Below are 14839 nucleotides of genomic sequence, written 5' to 3'. Positions count from 1 at the left end.
GTAGGAACATGTGCAAAATTCTTGGCTAGGCTTATAACAGCCAATGAGCCAATAGCCTAGTATCATCCTATGAACAGATCATATGAGGAGTACTAATACAGTGGTGATACAGTGAGTCCTTGGGTGGAACTGAAGTCTCTGGTGTGTGACAGATCATATGAGGAGTACTAATACAGTGGTGATACAGTGAGTCCTTGGGTTGAACAGAAGTCACTGGTGTGTGACAGATCATATGAGGATTGTGATATAGTGATACAGTGAGAACTTTGGTGGTGTGTAACTGCAGTTCTGGTCCAGCAAGGCATTATCATTGTTTACTAGAAGCTTTGCAGTGAGTTTGCTGATATCTTACACCACTACTCTGAGGATATGGTGACCCTGGCTTCCCAGATTTATCTCCTTCATAAAAGGAGTCTCTGGAAATAGGAACTAGGATGACAGAGATGGGGACTCTCCCAAAGACACTTGTATCTGGTATGACTGTTGATTACCACAGTTCACTGCAACTTGTAAGTACTGAGATGTATTTAAACCATGAGCCTCCATTATTATACAATTATAATCACACTTTTCAAGGTTTGGTCTTATAGGAGATTTGAACAGCCTTCATGAGGCAACTCTCACTCATCTGCAACCTGTCAGAATTTCATAGGCTGATTGCCAACTGCCAGTTCTTCTTCATACTTTGTTGTTAATATCTTCTCACTGAAAAGACCAATCAGCAATTGCTAGTTAATGTTAACTGATATGAGACTAAACAAACCCTCTGTTACCTATTTCTTCCCTTGTTATATAATGATCTACATTATCAATTCAACTACTGCAAAGAGTACAAATGCACGGTTGCTGCTAACACTAGGACACAGTACCCAACAGGGTCCTGGATCACCAGCCTATCAATTTTCATATGATCGTTATATTTTGCTAACTATTCTGAGTACTGTATTTCTTGATCTGGTGTGTCTGGTGTATTTTGGAATTGCCCATTCATTACAAGTGCCCTCTTATGCTCATACGTTCTCGGAAAATAGTTCCATCTATGGTATTGGAAGGATGGCGAAGAAAAATTGTTCTACAACTTCGATGTATTTTTTTTTCCTTCTTATTTTCTACTAATAACAAGTTTGTTCTGCAGAATGTGCATAATCTTGGGCTATTTTCTCTTGTAAATGTAAAATGAAATGAAATGAATGCAGATACATGAATTATGTACTTGAAATGTAAAATATAACCACTTGCATTTCCTTGTAAAGCACCACTGAAATGATACCCTAGCAAGGTCATAAAATGCACTTGGAGTCTGCTTGAAAGTAGCAGTTACTAGAATTGTAAAAAGAAAACAAAGATTAAAATGTCAACAGTTAAGAAATATGTATACTAATATATTTTCTGTTTGGAGTGTCTGTTGTTTCAGGGATGATATAAGGAGGTAGAAATTGTTTATTACTTTAGCTATGGGAAAGTGAGCAACTAAAATAAACAAATGCAATATTTTTCTCTAGAAGGGAAATTTAAGTAATTCTTGGTTCTCTGAAGAAAAATATTCCATATGCCTACCAGGGGAGCAAACCTACTGGACCCTGTATTCTCAGCCATGGTTGAATACTAAACCCCCTCTTCATGGAAATGTCCTCTCTGGTAAGGCCAGACCATAAATCTGTCTCCTTGAAATAAAAATCAAATCTGCACCAGGGCTAACCCTGCAACATGTAGGAACTAATCTAATGCAAACATATGATTAAATGATAACTTGGAAAATTGTCAAGTCCCCTCAACCCTGAAAACATGGCTGCATATGTCAAATTGCTAACAGAAACCCTGTAAAATTATTTTTAGGTGCATAGAGACAGCTATGCCTACCAGAAATAAGCTCCAAACAAACTTAAAAAAACAAACAAAAAAAAAACACCCTGATGCAATCAAAATATGAATAGGTTGTAGAATGAAAGGAAGAAAGTCGTAACAAAAATTAGGAAGTGCAGCACCTAGCAGGATGAAAATTGTCATCAATCTAGATAGACAAATTTGAGGGCAAATCAAGTCTACTTTGAGATAAAAATAGCCTTTCAGGCCAAGGACAGCCATGAGGCTTTCTTTAGCTATGTCTGCACCCTCAAAGGCAGAATTTAATTGTAAATGGAGCCACCTGGATGGAGCTAGTAGATGTAGCATGTCTACAGGCTGACAAATTCATTTCTAATTGTATCCCCCTCTTCTGCCCGGCCAATCCCCTGAAAATACCATCAAATATAACCCCCATCTATTACTAGGGAGCAGGTCCTAAATGCACTCGTATCAGGCCAAGAACACTGCATTAATGTTCCCCAGTAATATTACAGGATGCCTCCCAAGCAACATGAATCATGACCTATCAGGACCACTAGAGATGCTATTTAACCAGAACATCCAGACAGATTTCATGCTGTGAGAATGGAAGACTGCAATGATCATCCCTCTGCACAAAGGTGGGCCATCAACTGACCCTAGTAACTACAGACCCATAAGTCTGACTAGTCTTGTATGCAAAGCAAGGAAAATAATTGTCATGGAAATTATTATTGGTATAGGAAACCTTCAGACACTAGATCCAATCCAGTTTGGTTTCATCAAGAGCAGATCATGCCTACGCAGTCTGGTAGACCTTTTTAAGATGGTCACCAAGGTACTAGATGGGCCCTCACTTTGACCTAGTTAAGCCATTTGATACAAAACACCATCTGGGCATTGTAAACAAACTTGTGGAAATAGGCATAAACCTCTGTGTTATCCACTGGATAGCCAGCTGACTTTCAGATAGGAACGCGGAAGTTAGTACAGAGGAATCTACCTCTACAAAGTGGCTGGCCATTAGCAGAGTCCCTCAAAGCTTGATGCTTCTTTTTGTCAACTACTTCTTGAAAGTCAAGGAGAACATCAAGGGCCTTTGTCTGAACTACTTTGCAGATTGCAAACTAGGTGCTGTCATAGAATTCCCCCAAGAAGATAATTTCCTCCAGGAGGGGCTAACACTCTCAGAAGACATGTGCTAAAGCCACAGTTTAAACCTCAATGCTAAGAAATGCATAATAGTGCCATTTTGGAAGTCTGCTACTCCAGGAAATTACCTTATTGATGATATACCTCTAAGAGTAAACACCAGTAGACCAGTATTTGGAGATGTATTTAGGCAGTAACCTGGCTTTTGACCAACATGTGTCTAAAGTAATAAGGAAATTGTTCAATGTTGCTCAACTTATAAATAAGGGCATGGCATCTAGGTCCAAGTAAGTCATTGTTCCACTGTATTCAGCCTTCATCAGACCCATCACTGAGTAGAATGCCCCCTTCAGTATGTACCACCAGGTACATGTGACTAGAAAGTCCACAGAGGCACCTCACAAAATAGGACATTAACAACATTTACTATGTAGATTACCTTAAAGTCCTATGCCTATAGTGTCTCTCCTACAGACTGTTGAAGGATGATCTATGCCTGACATAGCATATAAGGCATCCTTGGAATCTGCTTTGATGGAGAATATCTGAAAAGTGAATAGTATTGGAGCTACTCGATCTATGGACTAAAAATTTGCTTGCAAATATAGGACACGCTGGAGAGAGAGGTATGTATCTCAGTGCATAGCCGTTCTCTGGAACAGGCTTCCCATCTATGTGAAGCAGTGTTCTTCCCTAACCCTATTTGTGTAACCTGGGCCAGTGGGTGGGAAACTGAAAATTCACTCCTGGTCTGGGGCCTATGCCTCTGATGGACAGAGGCAGCCTACAAATGTCTGACCACACATGCCTTAGCTTATATATACCCCTTAAAATAACTTTTAGGGCACCAAAGCTTGTTGGATACATTTGGGATGCATGGCTAGGCTTGTAGAGGCCCATGGGGTCATTACTCTAGTATACACCTATGAACCTAAAAATATTTGAGACTTGTTTTACTTCTAAGTCTGCTTAGAAGATATTGGGACATTCATGTAAGTGCCATTTGCTTCTGCCTGTATTTTGTTAGCATCTTTTTTTTCTTACTCAGAGGAGTTAAATGTGGTATTCTTTAGTAAGAGCTAACTATCTGCGACTCAGATTTTTCAGTACATACTCAGCTCAGTATAACTGAATATTGTTTTGGTCTTCTGTGTGTCATTGTGTATTTTTCTGTATATTTAATCTGTAGCTACACTGTTTCCCACTTTTATTTAGCTTGTTTATTCACTTGTAAGCTTTTTTGGATGTTCTTTTTTATACATGTATTATTTTTTACTATCTGACAAAAGGCTCCGCGTTTTCCACTGTAGGTTATCATTTTGTGACTTCTCTCCATTAAGCTAAATCACTTGGGTCTACTACCAGTAAACAAAAAAATAAGTTAAATAAAGGAGTATACTCTTATATTTGGCCAAATCATTTGCTGTATCCAGAGTTGTTGCAATACTATCATGTAGTAAATTGTGTGCATGTGAGTATGTGTGTCTAAAAATAAGAACTTGTGTTTGAAGCAGTAATTGTAGGGGTACTGGAAGACATTGTGGATCACAGGAATGTATGCAGTCTAATCAGGTTGTGGATTTTGAAAGCTAATATGCAGGAGAGCAGAACATATTCCCTCTTGGGGCCAGATTGCAGTTTGTGAATCATTGAGTTAAACTTGTGAGAAATGTTTTATTTTGTTTTGACCTACTGGTAACCAGTTATGTCACTTGGCTGACTACCCATTTGGTGCCACCTAGGAACTTTCTTTACAAATGGCTGGTATTGGTGGGATTCAGATGCCTGTCTGTGCCATCAGTCTGTGATCCCACCCTTTTCTCTTACTTTGTCTATTTTATTTATTTATCAGTTGTGTCAATGGTCTGGTTCATAGTCACAACTTGAGTTACCTCTGAAAGAGTCAGTTTAGTACATCTAGATGGAGGTGGGGGAATACTAGATGTCTTGGACAGCATCCAGACAGACAAAAGAAGAACATATAAATGCCACACAGTCAGTGAATGGACTTCAGGAAGGAACTCTGGAAGCACAGAACCTCGAAGTTAACAAAATGAACACCATGTTTGTGTGTATACATGTGTGTGTAGTTTTATTTTCTCAGAAAGGATGTTGATGGAACAGTAAAATGACTTCCATTTTTCATTTTCCTCTATGGAGTTACAGACTTGATGGTTTGATATGTTTTAATTACTGTAATACATAGGGCACACCAAAGCCTTTTTGTTCTAGCTGAACTGAAGTATCCCCAGAAGCATGGGTGATCAAAGGTGTCTTGTAGTACTTAATCTAAATGAAAAAAACACTGATAAATTGCTCTGCATTCAAATGTGTAGTCAGTTTTTTTATTGTATTATTTGAAACTCATGTATATGTTGAAGGGTGTACGGAAGTCTAATGGGTATCGTGTATTCTTGAACATGCTTATTTTGTGACCAAGTTACTCTTCTGGAAGAATCCCTCCTTGAATCTTTAGACTATTTTGTTTATCACTACAGTTACAAGGTACCACCGTCATACTGTGGCAGTACAAATGTATCCATCAAATGTCCTTTGTCTCCCCCAAACTGGAATATAAAAACATTGCTGATCTAAGAATACTTTGTCTCTGTTGTTGTTACTATGAATGTTGGCCTGAATGTTTCTTTTTTCTATGGTAGAGTGGTAGAACAGCTGTGAGATAAGCTAGAGGAACTTCCATTTTTTTCCCAACCAAACAGTGAGAAGGATATTGTAATACCCCCTCCCCCGACACACACAGCCCTTAGAAGTAAAGACTACACTCACCTGTAGGCAATGCTTCTGTCATGGACTGCAGTATTTACTTCCTGATGTAGCACCCTAATAGGTCCTGCTGCTGACTCTGCTGAGTTTTAAACTGCATTCTTTAGTGGTAGAGGAAGACGTATTACCTTGCAGCATAATGCTAGCAATTAAAAGATCATTGAGTGATTTACAAGTTAGGATGTTGCTGAAATTATGGTACAGATAGTTGAGATCTACAGGATGATGTTGTGGTAATTCTTATGCTTTTTTTCTATGGTAAATTCTTCCTAGAATGATTTTACATCTGACACCTGTTTTCATAAAACACAGTGGTAGTATTGATGTCATGTGACTTATCCTCTGTAGTATTGATGAAAAGTATGATCTGGACCCCTGTCCCCAGTGATATCACACCCCAGTGCTGCTATGCCCAGCTAGTATTTTGCAAAATGTGAAATGTGTTTTGTTGTCCAGCCTCCTCCACCCTGCCTTGCATTTTCTGATTACGTAGATGGAACAAGTTACTGACTTTGCGATGGAAATGTGCATGTGTGATATTAGAGATGTACTATTCCTGAATTTCCTTGGGTGCTTATGTACTGTACATATACATGCAGACTTGCCCACTCCAGGTAGCTGTTGTCAGTTGCTTCCAGCAAAGATGTGCCTACTGCTAGGTCTGGGCTTCAGTGAATCACCAGATTAGAAGTACAAATCTAGAAATAGTTCTACTCCCACACTACACAAGTTTGCATAATAACTTGGACAACTAGCATAAAGTTCAGTGTTTGTAGCTTATTAACGTGGACTTCATGTAAAGGCATTAAGTTTCACCTTTACAACTGATTATTACAGTTACATAAGGGTAGCTTTTGTGCTACTCTAGAGAAAATTATAATTGTATAACAAAAATTATGGTATTCTTCTAAAAATTTGCTATAATAATGCTTTTTCTGGATTAACAAATTCATAGACATGCCAAATGCATTTTCACTTTATATAGTTGAAATTTTCAAGCCTAATAGCCTCCTGAAAGTACAGTGCTGTAGCGATTAAGGTTTTTGGTCTCATCACCTCAGGGTTATGGGCTCATTTCTGACCTCCCCTTACTTTCTGTATGGAGTTTGCATAGTCTTTCAATGCTCACTTGCTTGGATTTTCACTAGTTACTCCACTTTCCTATCAAGAAGTTTTGGTTTAACTGAAAAGCATCCCTTACATTTACCTTTGACACTATTGTCGATGAAAAGGATCCAAGAAAATTTAGCCCTCTCACTGGTTTCTATTAAATTAAATTGAATTTACACTGTTGTAACTGGACTCAAGTGCTTCACAAGTCATTATGGAAGTTAGAGTTGTACTATATTATAGATACTTACCTTCACATCTGTCGCATGCTAGCCTGATGGATTCTAAGTTACTTTATGTAAGTTAATTATATGTGACTGCAGATATTTATATTGCTTAAAAAACTCTATCAAATAGTAAAAATACTGCAAGCTTACATTGCAACTGTATTGCTGAGGTAATACTTTATAAGCTAGTTTCAGTCAGATAACACATTGCCTTTCTGTCATTAATTACATATTTAGTGTCGTATGCCTTTTTTCAGTACTGTCTTAGAATCACTCTGTGTCAAAAAAAAAAATCACGTGAGCTGCTCTAAACCCTTCTAGATGAAGACTATACAACTGCAACGTTCTGCATTATCTACATAATAGTGTTTTGGACTTTTGTGAAGTGGTGTTTCCTATTTAGTCATAATATAGACAAATGCCTATTTTCATCATTGCAGATACATAGTGTCTGAACTAAATCAGCTAAAGATTTAAATGTTATTTTGGCAAAGCTGTGGAGTAATTGCTGATGCACTGAAACTGGATATGTGCTGTACCATCTAGCAATATACCAAACAAGCTACCAGCACTCTAACTGGCAAGCATCAGTACAGTAGAATATACAAATGTACTAGCATTACATCAGCTGTGTGAGGTCTCCTGAGTTTACATGTTGAATATATTTGCATAGTATTAATGTGTAGTAGCTGGTGATATTGAGTAACTTTTTGGTGTATACAGGCTGATAAATAAATATTCAATTTAATAAAATAAGAGAGTTTTTGACAGTTTATACTGTTCTACGCATTTGTGGATTTTTTTTTCCATAGGTCTCACTGGACCAGTATCACACAGATGATGAAATATACCAGTTATCTTTGCAACGAGAGCCAAGAAAGAATTCCATTGTAAGTTTTGTGATTATAGGACAACATGGTTTGGGGAGGCTTTTTCATATGTTTTCCTGTTACTCTACTGTGTCAGTTAGTATTGTTTGTATTTCACTTGGTTCCCCTTTTATTATTAACATGTTCTTTAGTTATGAATATAAATAGTGACATACAAATGTCTGTCAGTGAAACTGACCATATGGATTTCAGACAAATATGTACCTTACACGTAATGGGAGGTGGAGCTTTTAAATTTACATAACATTCTAAGGGATTCCCACTAGCATAAGCCTTATCTGGTGTTTTGGTGGGTTTACTGTTAAAATGTCGAATGGCACTACGTCGACTTTACTATAGTCGAACACTGAAGTTCGAAAATAGTAATGTCGACTTCAGAAAAACAATCTACGAATGGTTTTAACATGGGTCGAGGTAGGTGTTCAGTATTATTCTGAACTACCCTACCTCGACCCATGTTAAAACACAGTCCTAGATTGTTTTTCTGAAGTCGACATTACTATTTTCGAACTTTCGTGTTCGACTATAGTAAAGTCGACGTAGTGCCATTCGACTTTTTAATAGTAAACCATTTTGGTGACTGTTCCAATCAGTTTAATATACGTACTTTCATCTATTTTTTTTCGTTTTCAATGTGTTTTCCTAAACCTCCTTTTCCTTTACTACACCTTAGCTCTGTCAAAGTTTTTCTTTTCTCTGCCCTTTCTTACTCCCCTTTTAGTTCTTTTATTATAGACATTCTTTCTTGTTACTTTTCTATAGCTGTTTTCCTACATATCTCTCATTTTTTATTATTTTTCTTTCCTGTGTGCTTTCTTTTGTACTACTAAACTTTTACTGAGTTGTATTTTTTTCCTTAAAGTCCACAGTATCCATGATACAGGTCCAAATAACTTGAAATATAAAACTGCCAAATCGCAGAATGTCAATAGTTAATCTGTTTAACTGATATTTGTTTCATATCTCTATAGTTTATTTATTTTACTGTGTGTATATGTATGTATCTGTGTGTGTGTGTGTGTGTGTGTGTGTGTGTGTGTGTGTGTGTGTGTGTGTATATATATATATATATATATATATATATATATATATATATATATATGGCTCTACTTCACTTGACCTAAATTTCATTTGACTGACAATTCATTTCACTGACACCCATTTCACCGACATTTAAGACATAGACTTGTTGTGGGTTTTCCTTTACCTGTGACTTGCTTGTGATAAAATGAATTACTGTAACTTACAGTGCACTCTGTTAGAATTCCAATAGTCATGTAGAAAGTAGTGTTGTAGTGTTTCGAAATGTGGGTTTGTATCTTTACATTTTTATGGGAAGTATCTAAAGTAATTTGACAAATGTTTTGTGCATTCCCAGCAGCAATGACAGTGTGTAAAGTACTGTAAGACAAGTTAAAGGAATATGCCCTTTTTTCCACTGTATTGTGATCCTGGAGTTAGTATATATAAAAACCAGTAGGCGAGTGAAACACAATGAGAGGAACTGATAATTCCACAAATTTATTCTTCCAATAAATGTTAGCGCTTTCGGCAAGTTTAATAACTCACCTTCATCAGACAAACAGTGGGATGACGTTACATTGTTGTTTAAATAATTACATACATTTCACATTAACCAATAGTATAAACTGGCATTCCATTCCAATTAAAAACCATGGGAACTGTAGAATACACACTAGCATCACATCCGCTGTTACTAAGTAGTGTGTTACTGCGTATTACTAGACCATTAGGTATACGGTCTATGTAAGATATAATAAAATAAAATAAAATAGAATGAAATACATTAGAGCCCCATTTTATGAAGCTTAAATGCTCTAAAATAACAACAGATGATAAATGTCAAATAAATGTATTTAAACCTAGATATACCTAATGGTCTAGTAATACGCAGTAACACACTACTTAGTAACAGCGGATGTGATGCTAGTGTGTATTCTACAGTTCCCATGGTTTTTAATTGGAATGGAATGCCAGTTTATACTATTGGTTAATGTGAAATGTATGTAATTATTTAAACAACAATGTAACGTCATCCCACTGTTTGTCTGATGAAGGTGAGTTATTAAACTTGCCGAAAGCGCTAACATTTATTGGAAGAATAAATTTGTGGAATTATCAGCTCCTCTCATTGTGTTTCACTCGCCTACTGGTTTGTATAGTGGTTTGTGAGTTAGTATATATAATTAAGGGGTGTGGGAGGGCACATCCCCCCACACTGGAGGGTGTGGGAGGTGTAGCCTCTCACCTAATTTGGTTGTACATTGTCCCGTTTCTGTTAAGAGAGTAAGTAAGTAGTTTTTAAGTTCTGGAAAGGGATAGTTATTGGTGTTCTAAGTGTACTTGTCTATAATTTAAGATTTAGTATGTTGAAATTCAGCATTATATGCTGTTGGTGAAATGGGAGTCAGTCAAATGAAATTTAGGTCAATTGGGTGTCGGTGAAATGAGTTTTAGGTCAAGTGAAGTAGATCCATATATATATATATATATATATATATATATATATATATATATATATATATATATATGGTGGTACTGCTGCAGTAGCGTTGTCGCCTCACAGTAAGACACTGTCTAGTTCAATTCTCAGCTAGAGCGTCTTCTGTATGGAGGCATGCATGAATGGGCGTAAGGTTGTGCATCAGGGCTGGTAACTCAGCACGTAAAAATCAACTACCAATCATTAGCGGACCGGAGTTCCGTTGTGGCGACCCCTAACCGGGAAAAGCTGGAAGACACAATGACAACATATATATATATATATATATATATATATATATATATATATATATATATATATGTGTGTGTGTGTGTGTGTGTGTGTGTGTGTGTGTGTGTGTGTGTGTGTGTGTGTATATATATAACATGCATATATATATTTATATATGCAGTATCAGTTACATCAACCTTTCTTGAGTAATAATTAAGGAAAAAAATGCTCTTCCTACCATTTCTTCTGAGCTTGGCTTCTACATCCTAAGGGGCTGATGCACCATGGAAGTTTATATTCATGAAGAACATGTCTCCCACATTTGCTAGAGGCAGCCTCCCAGCAGCCATGATCTCTTTGAAGCAAAGTACCTTAAACCTTGCCCTCCATTAGGAATTCCATACAGAGTCCATGAGCCAGGCAGGTACCAGCAAATCCTCCTGTCAGACATTGACATTGCTGTCTCTCATCATTTCTATTTTTTCTTTCTCTCTAACATATCTTCTCCAGCCCTCGGCCAGTAATGAACGCTAGGAGAGCTAAGACATAGTCTGAGCTTTATCCCCCATTGGTATGGAGCTAAACATACAGGGGAATAGTAATGATATATGACATGGAGTGCTATGTAAGTCACAGAGAGAAGGAAGAGTAGTCATGCAGGATATGGGTTGGTATCTTAGCTCTAGGCACATTTGGGAGGTCATGGATGTGGCATCTGCAGGAGATTAGAGCAGGTGCTGGAAATAGTTTGGGAGCTGGAGGTGGTGGTTTGTTGATTTGTTGGGCAGAAGTATTAGGGAGTATAGCAGAGTGGTGAAATAAGAATGAATGAACAGGAAGGAATTTAGTAGGAAGCAAATAAGCAAAAGGCGGTGGGACATTTTCAGATGCAGCAGGCAAAAGGTGTAGCAAACAAAGACAAGGCAAGTAATGGGGTAGGAAGTAGGGAGTGAGGAAACATAGGAAAATGGGATGTAGGAAGGGAGTTATCCAGGAGCAGGAAGCCATTTTATGAAGTAAGGAGAAGCAGAGGAGGTAGGTGAAGGAGGTGAAGTAGGGGTAATACTCCAGAGAGCTGGCAGGAAGGAAACAGAAATAAAGGGTAGAAGAAGTATTTTATCTAGGAAAGGGAGAAAATTAAGAGTTTGGAGTAGCAGTTCCTGAAGAAGAGTAGCCTAAGAAGCCATGGACAGGTAAGAAGTTGTCACATAGGGAGTCTGAGATATGTAGATATAGCAAAGGGAACGGGACAGGTAGATGAGGTATAGTAGCAGCAGAATGACTACAGTTAAGGGGGTTTCAATCACTAATGCCATCAAATAAGAGAGCATTAGTTGGTGGAGTAGAGCAGTCAATGTGTACCCTCACCAGAATGGGCTGTTGCATGACCAGGCAGGTCCTGAAATGAAACAGGTGCGCATACATGGTGATTCATGAGAAGTAATAAGCTGTTGAAAGGATTCAAGGAAATGGCAGTAGCCTGCTTTGGCTGGAGTCTGACGGTATCGCTCATGGAAGTATGGACAGTATGGACAGTACCAATGCCAGAAATATGGGGTAAGACAGGATCAGCAAGATGAGTTTTTTTCTTCAGAGCTGGAAAGGAGAAGAAGGTTATGGCGGTGAGGAGGAAAGCATGGGATGATAAGGAGCTCAGAAAGCACAGGCTTGTTCTCTGCCTCCTCAGAAAGCATTACTGAAGCAGACGACTTCATGGCTTATTAGAATGATTGTACTTTTGAACTGAGGTGTTAATTATGATTGTAAATGTAAAGGCTCTTCTGGTTAATCAGGGAAGAGATGAGAAAAGAGAAGGGGAGCTGAGAGAGTGGGGATGCAGAAGCAGACACCCTGTAATCTGCATAAAAGCGGAAGAAGTACAAGGAGAGCAGAAAAAAGTGTGGCAGCTGAGAAACGCATACGAGAATGCACCTAAAGGAAGACTGTGAAGACAGGTAGGGGAATGGAGTTACGGTGGTGGTCAGCAATGCTAGAAGCTGAGGCAGAATCAGTTGTAGCATAGAAGAATAAAATGTCTTTGAATTGGACAATAGAAGCAAGACAAGGTCTGGAGGAAGAAGTTATGAGAAGATCAGACAAGGGGTAATAGAAAGGAATAATTAGGAAAACACGAGGAAGAAAAAAATTGGAGAGGAAACCATTCCACACTTCCTAGAACTAAAGCTAGAATTAAAGCTGGTCAGAGCAAAGGGCTGAAAATGGTACATCAACACCTGCTAAAGGCCACCAGATGTAAGCATGAGGAAAGATGATGCAGTCAAGACTTGAGTAGTGGATTAAAGCAGGAAAATAGTGGATATGCTGGGAACCAGAGTACTCTAGACACAAATAGGTTGAATATACTTGCATCTAGAGGAGAACAGCTGCTTGGGGTTTTGACCTGAAGTGTTAAAGCAAAAAGTAATGGCTGGAACCAAGTAATGGAAAATCAGCTTCAATGTATTTTAGAAATTCGAGAAAGCATTTGGCTGAGGAGACAGATTTTATTTTGTGTGTGTAATAAAATTTATGTCTTAAAAGTGCTGAATAAACAAAGTGTGTTGGAGAAATTGTCTCTGTATGAATTGATGTTTTGAAGTGGAAACTTTTGCATTTTATTGTCTGTAGGGGAATAAAATGAAAGGCTCACAAGTGATGGCTCCACTAACTAATAGTGGCAACTGTGACAGTATCATGTACATTGGCTAATGAGGAGGCATTGGGAGGTGCAACAGACACCAGTATCTGTGCTCGAGGGGGGATACATTATGATTAGGTGAGGATACAACAAGGGAACGGGACATTTATATTAATGCCATGCACAGTTTATGACCAAATTGTTAATAAATGGAAAAAAATGTCAACTGCATGCTTGGTTTACTTTTACAATAAATAATAATACAAGCATTTCTGCAGTGAAAAAGCCTCCTCATTTCACCCCTCAACCCTCACCCCTTAATCTCTATATATAGGACCTCCGAAAGCTGGAAACCTTAAGGATATGAGGGAAAATGCCTTGATCGCACAGGTCTATAATCTTGCTTAAGTATGAGATGGTCACCTGTCTTATTATAGCCAAGATTGCTGGTATAAGATCTCCATTTCTTCATATGATTTCATGGACATTACTTTGGTCTCTGTCACACTCTCATCTTTTTGGCCTATAATTGATAATCCTAAACATGATTTTATGCTTAGAAATGTTGAACTCAACTATTTATTGGGTATCAGTTTCTTCATAAAGACTGGGATCTATTCGTATTTATTGAAGGAGCGATGTTGGTACACTAATCCTTAAAAGCAGTCTTTAAACTTGAAGTTTTTTTGGTAATTTCTGCTCTTTCTCAAACCTTCCTTTCCTTGGTAAGGTCATTGAGACTGTAGTCTGTGTCCGGCTTGTATAGTATCTTACATTCAGTAGATTAGTTTAGTTTTCCCCCTCAGCACAGTGCTGTGACTGCTCTCATTGGAATTGGGAATTCTGTCTTTATGGTTAGAAACCAAGATCACCAGTTCTATTCTGCTCTGGTCCTTCTTGGCCACTCTGCTAAATTTAGCACTACTGACTATAGTATCCAGACTGATCATTTACACTCGTCATGTGGTCTCTCTCTTCTACACCATTTGAATGATTTGCTGCTTATCTCTCCAGTTATACTCCGAGGGTGGTTTCTGGATTAAGTTACTCTGTTTTTCAATCTTTTAACTGCGGAGTGCCAGAGGGTTCAGTTTGGCCCAAAGCTCATTACACTTATGCTGCCCTTGGGGGGTTGTTAGATGTAGAGCTTTACACCATTGTTATGCTAATTATACTCAAGTCTACCTCTCATTACCTGCAAATGACATGGTGAGTTTGTATTTCTTCCTGGATTATGTGGAGGTCATCTGATATTATCTATTTCAAACCAGATGAAGATGACTACATCCAAGGGTGGGGATGGCTGTGCATATACTGCTTTGAAAGACTCATCACTTTTATCACTTGCTTCTTGTATTCTCTATACTGGCAATAGAAGAACTGAACTTGTTTTTAAGATGCATAACTTGGTGTTACCCTAGTCAACATGCAGACCTTCAGGATCCAGAAACTGTAAAGTCGTCTTGTGTCCATCTCTGTA

The 14839-nt window shown here is 38.0% G+C and overlaps 1 protein-coding gene across 7 annotated transcripts in view; it reads left to right on the top strand.

Annotated features, from left to right (window-relative positions):
• RASGRP2 (RAS guanyl releasing protein 2) overlaps nucleotides 1-14839 on the top strand; it is a 1579354-nt gene that overhangs the window by 1374447 nt on the left and 190068 nt on the right. For all 7 annotated transcript variants that reach the window (XM_044076007.1, XM_044076006.1, XM_044076004.1 and 4 more), the window contains one exon: nucleotides 7910-7987. In XM_044076007.1, the coding sequence (XP_043931942.1) occupies nucleotides 7910-7987 (78 nt within the window). The remainder of the gene's footprint in view (nucleotides 1-7909; nucleotides 7988-14839) is intronic.

The sequence above is a fragment of the Protopterus annectens genome, chromosome 6.part1 (genome assembly GCF_019279795.1).
Source record: "Protopterus annectens isolate FY-2018-M chromosome 6.part1, PAN1.0, whole genome shotgun sequence".
NCBI classification, from domain to species: domain Eukaryota; kingdom Metazoa; phylum Chordata; order Ceratodontiformes; family Protopteridae; genus Protopterus; species Protopterus annectens.
Note: the sequence above shows the minus strand (reverse complement) of the source record. Positions and strands in the feature narration are given on the sequence as shown.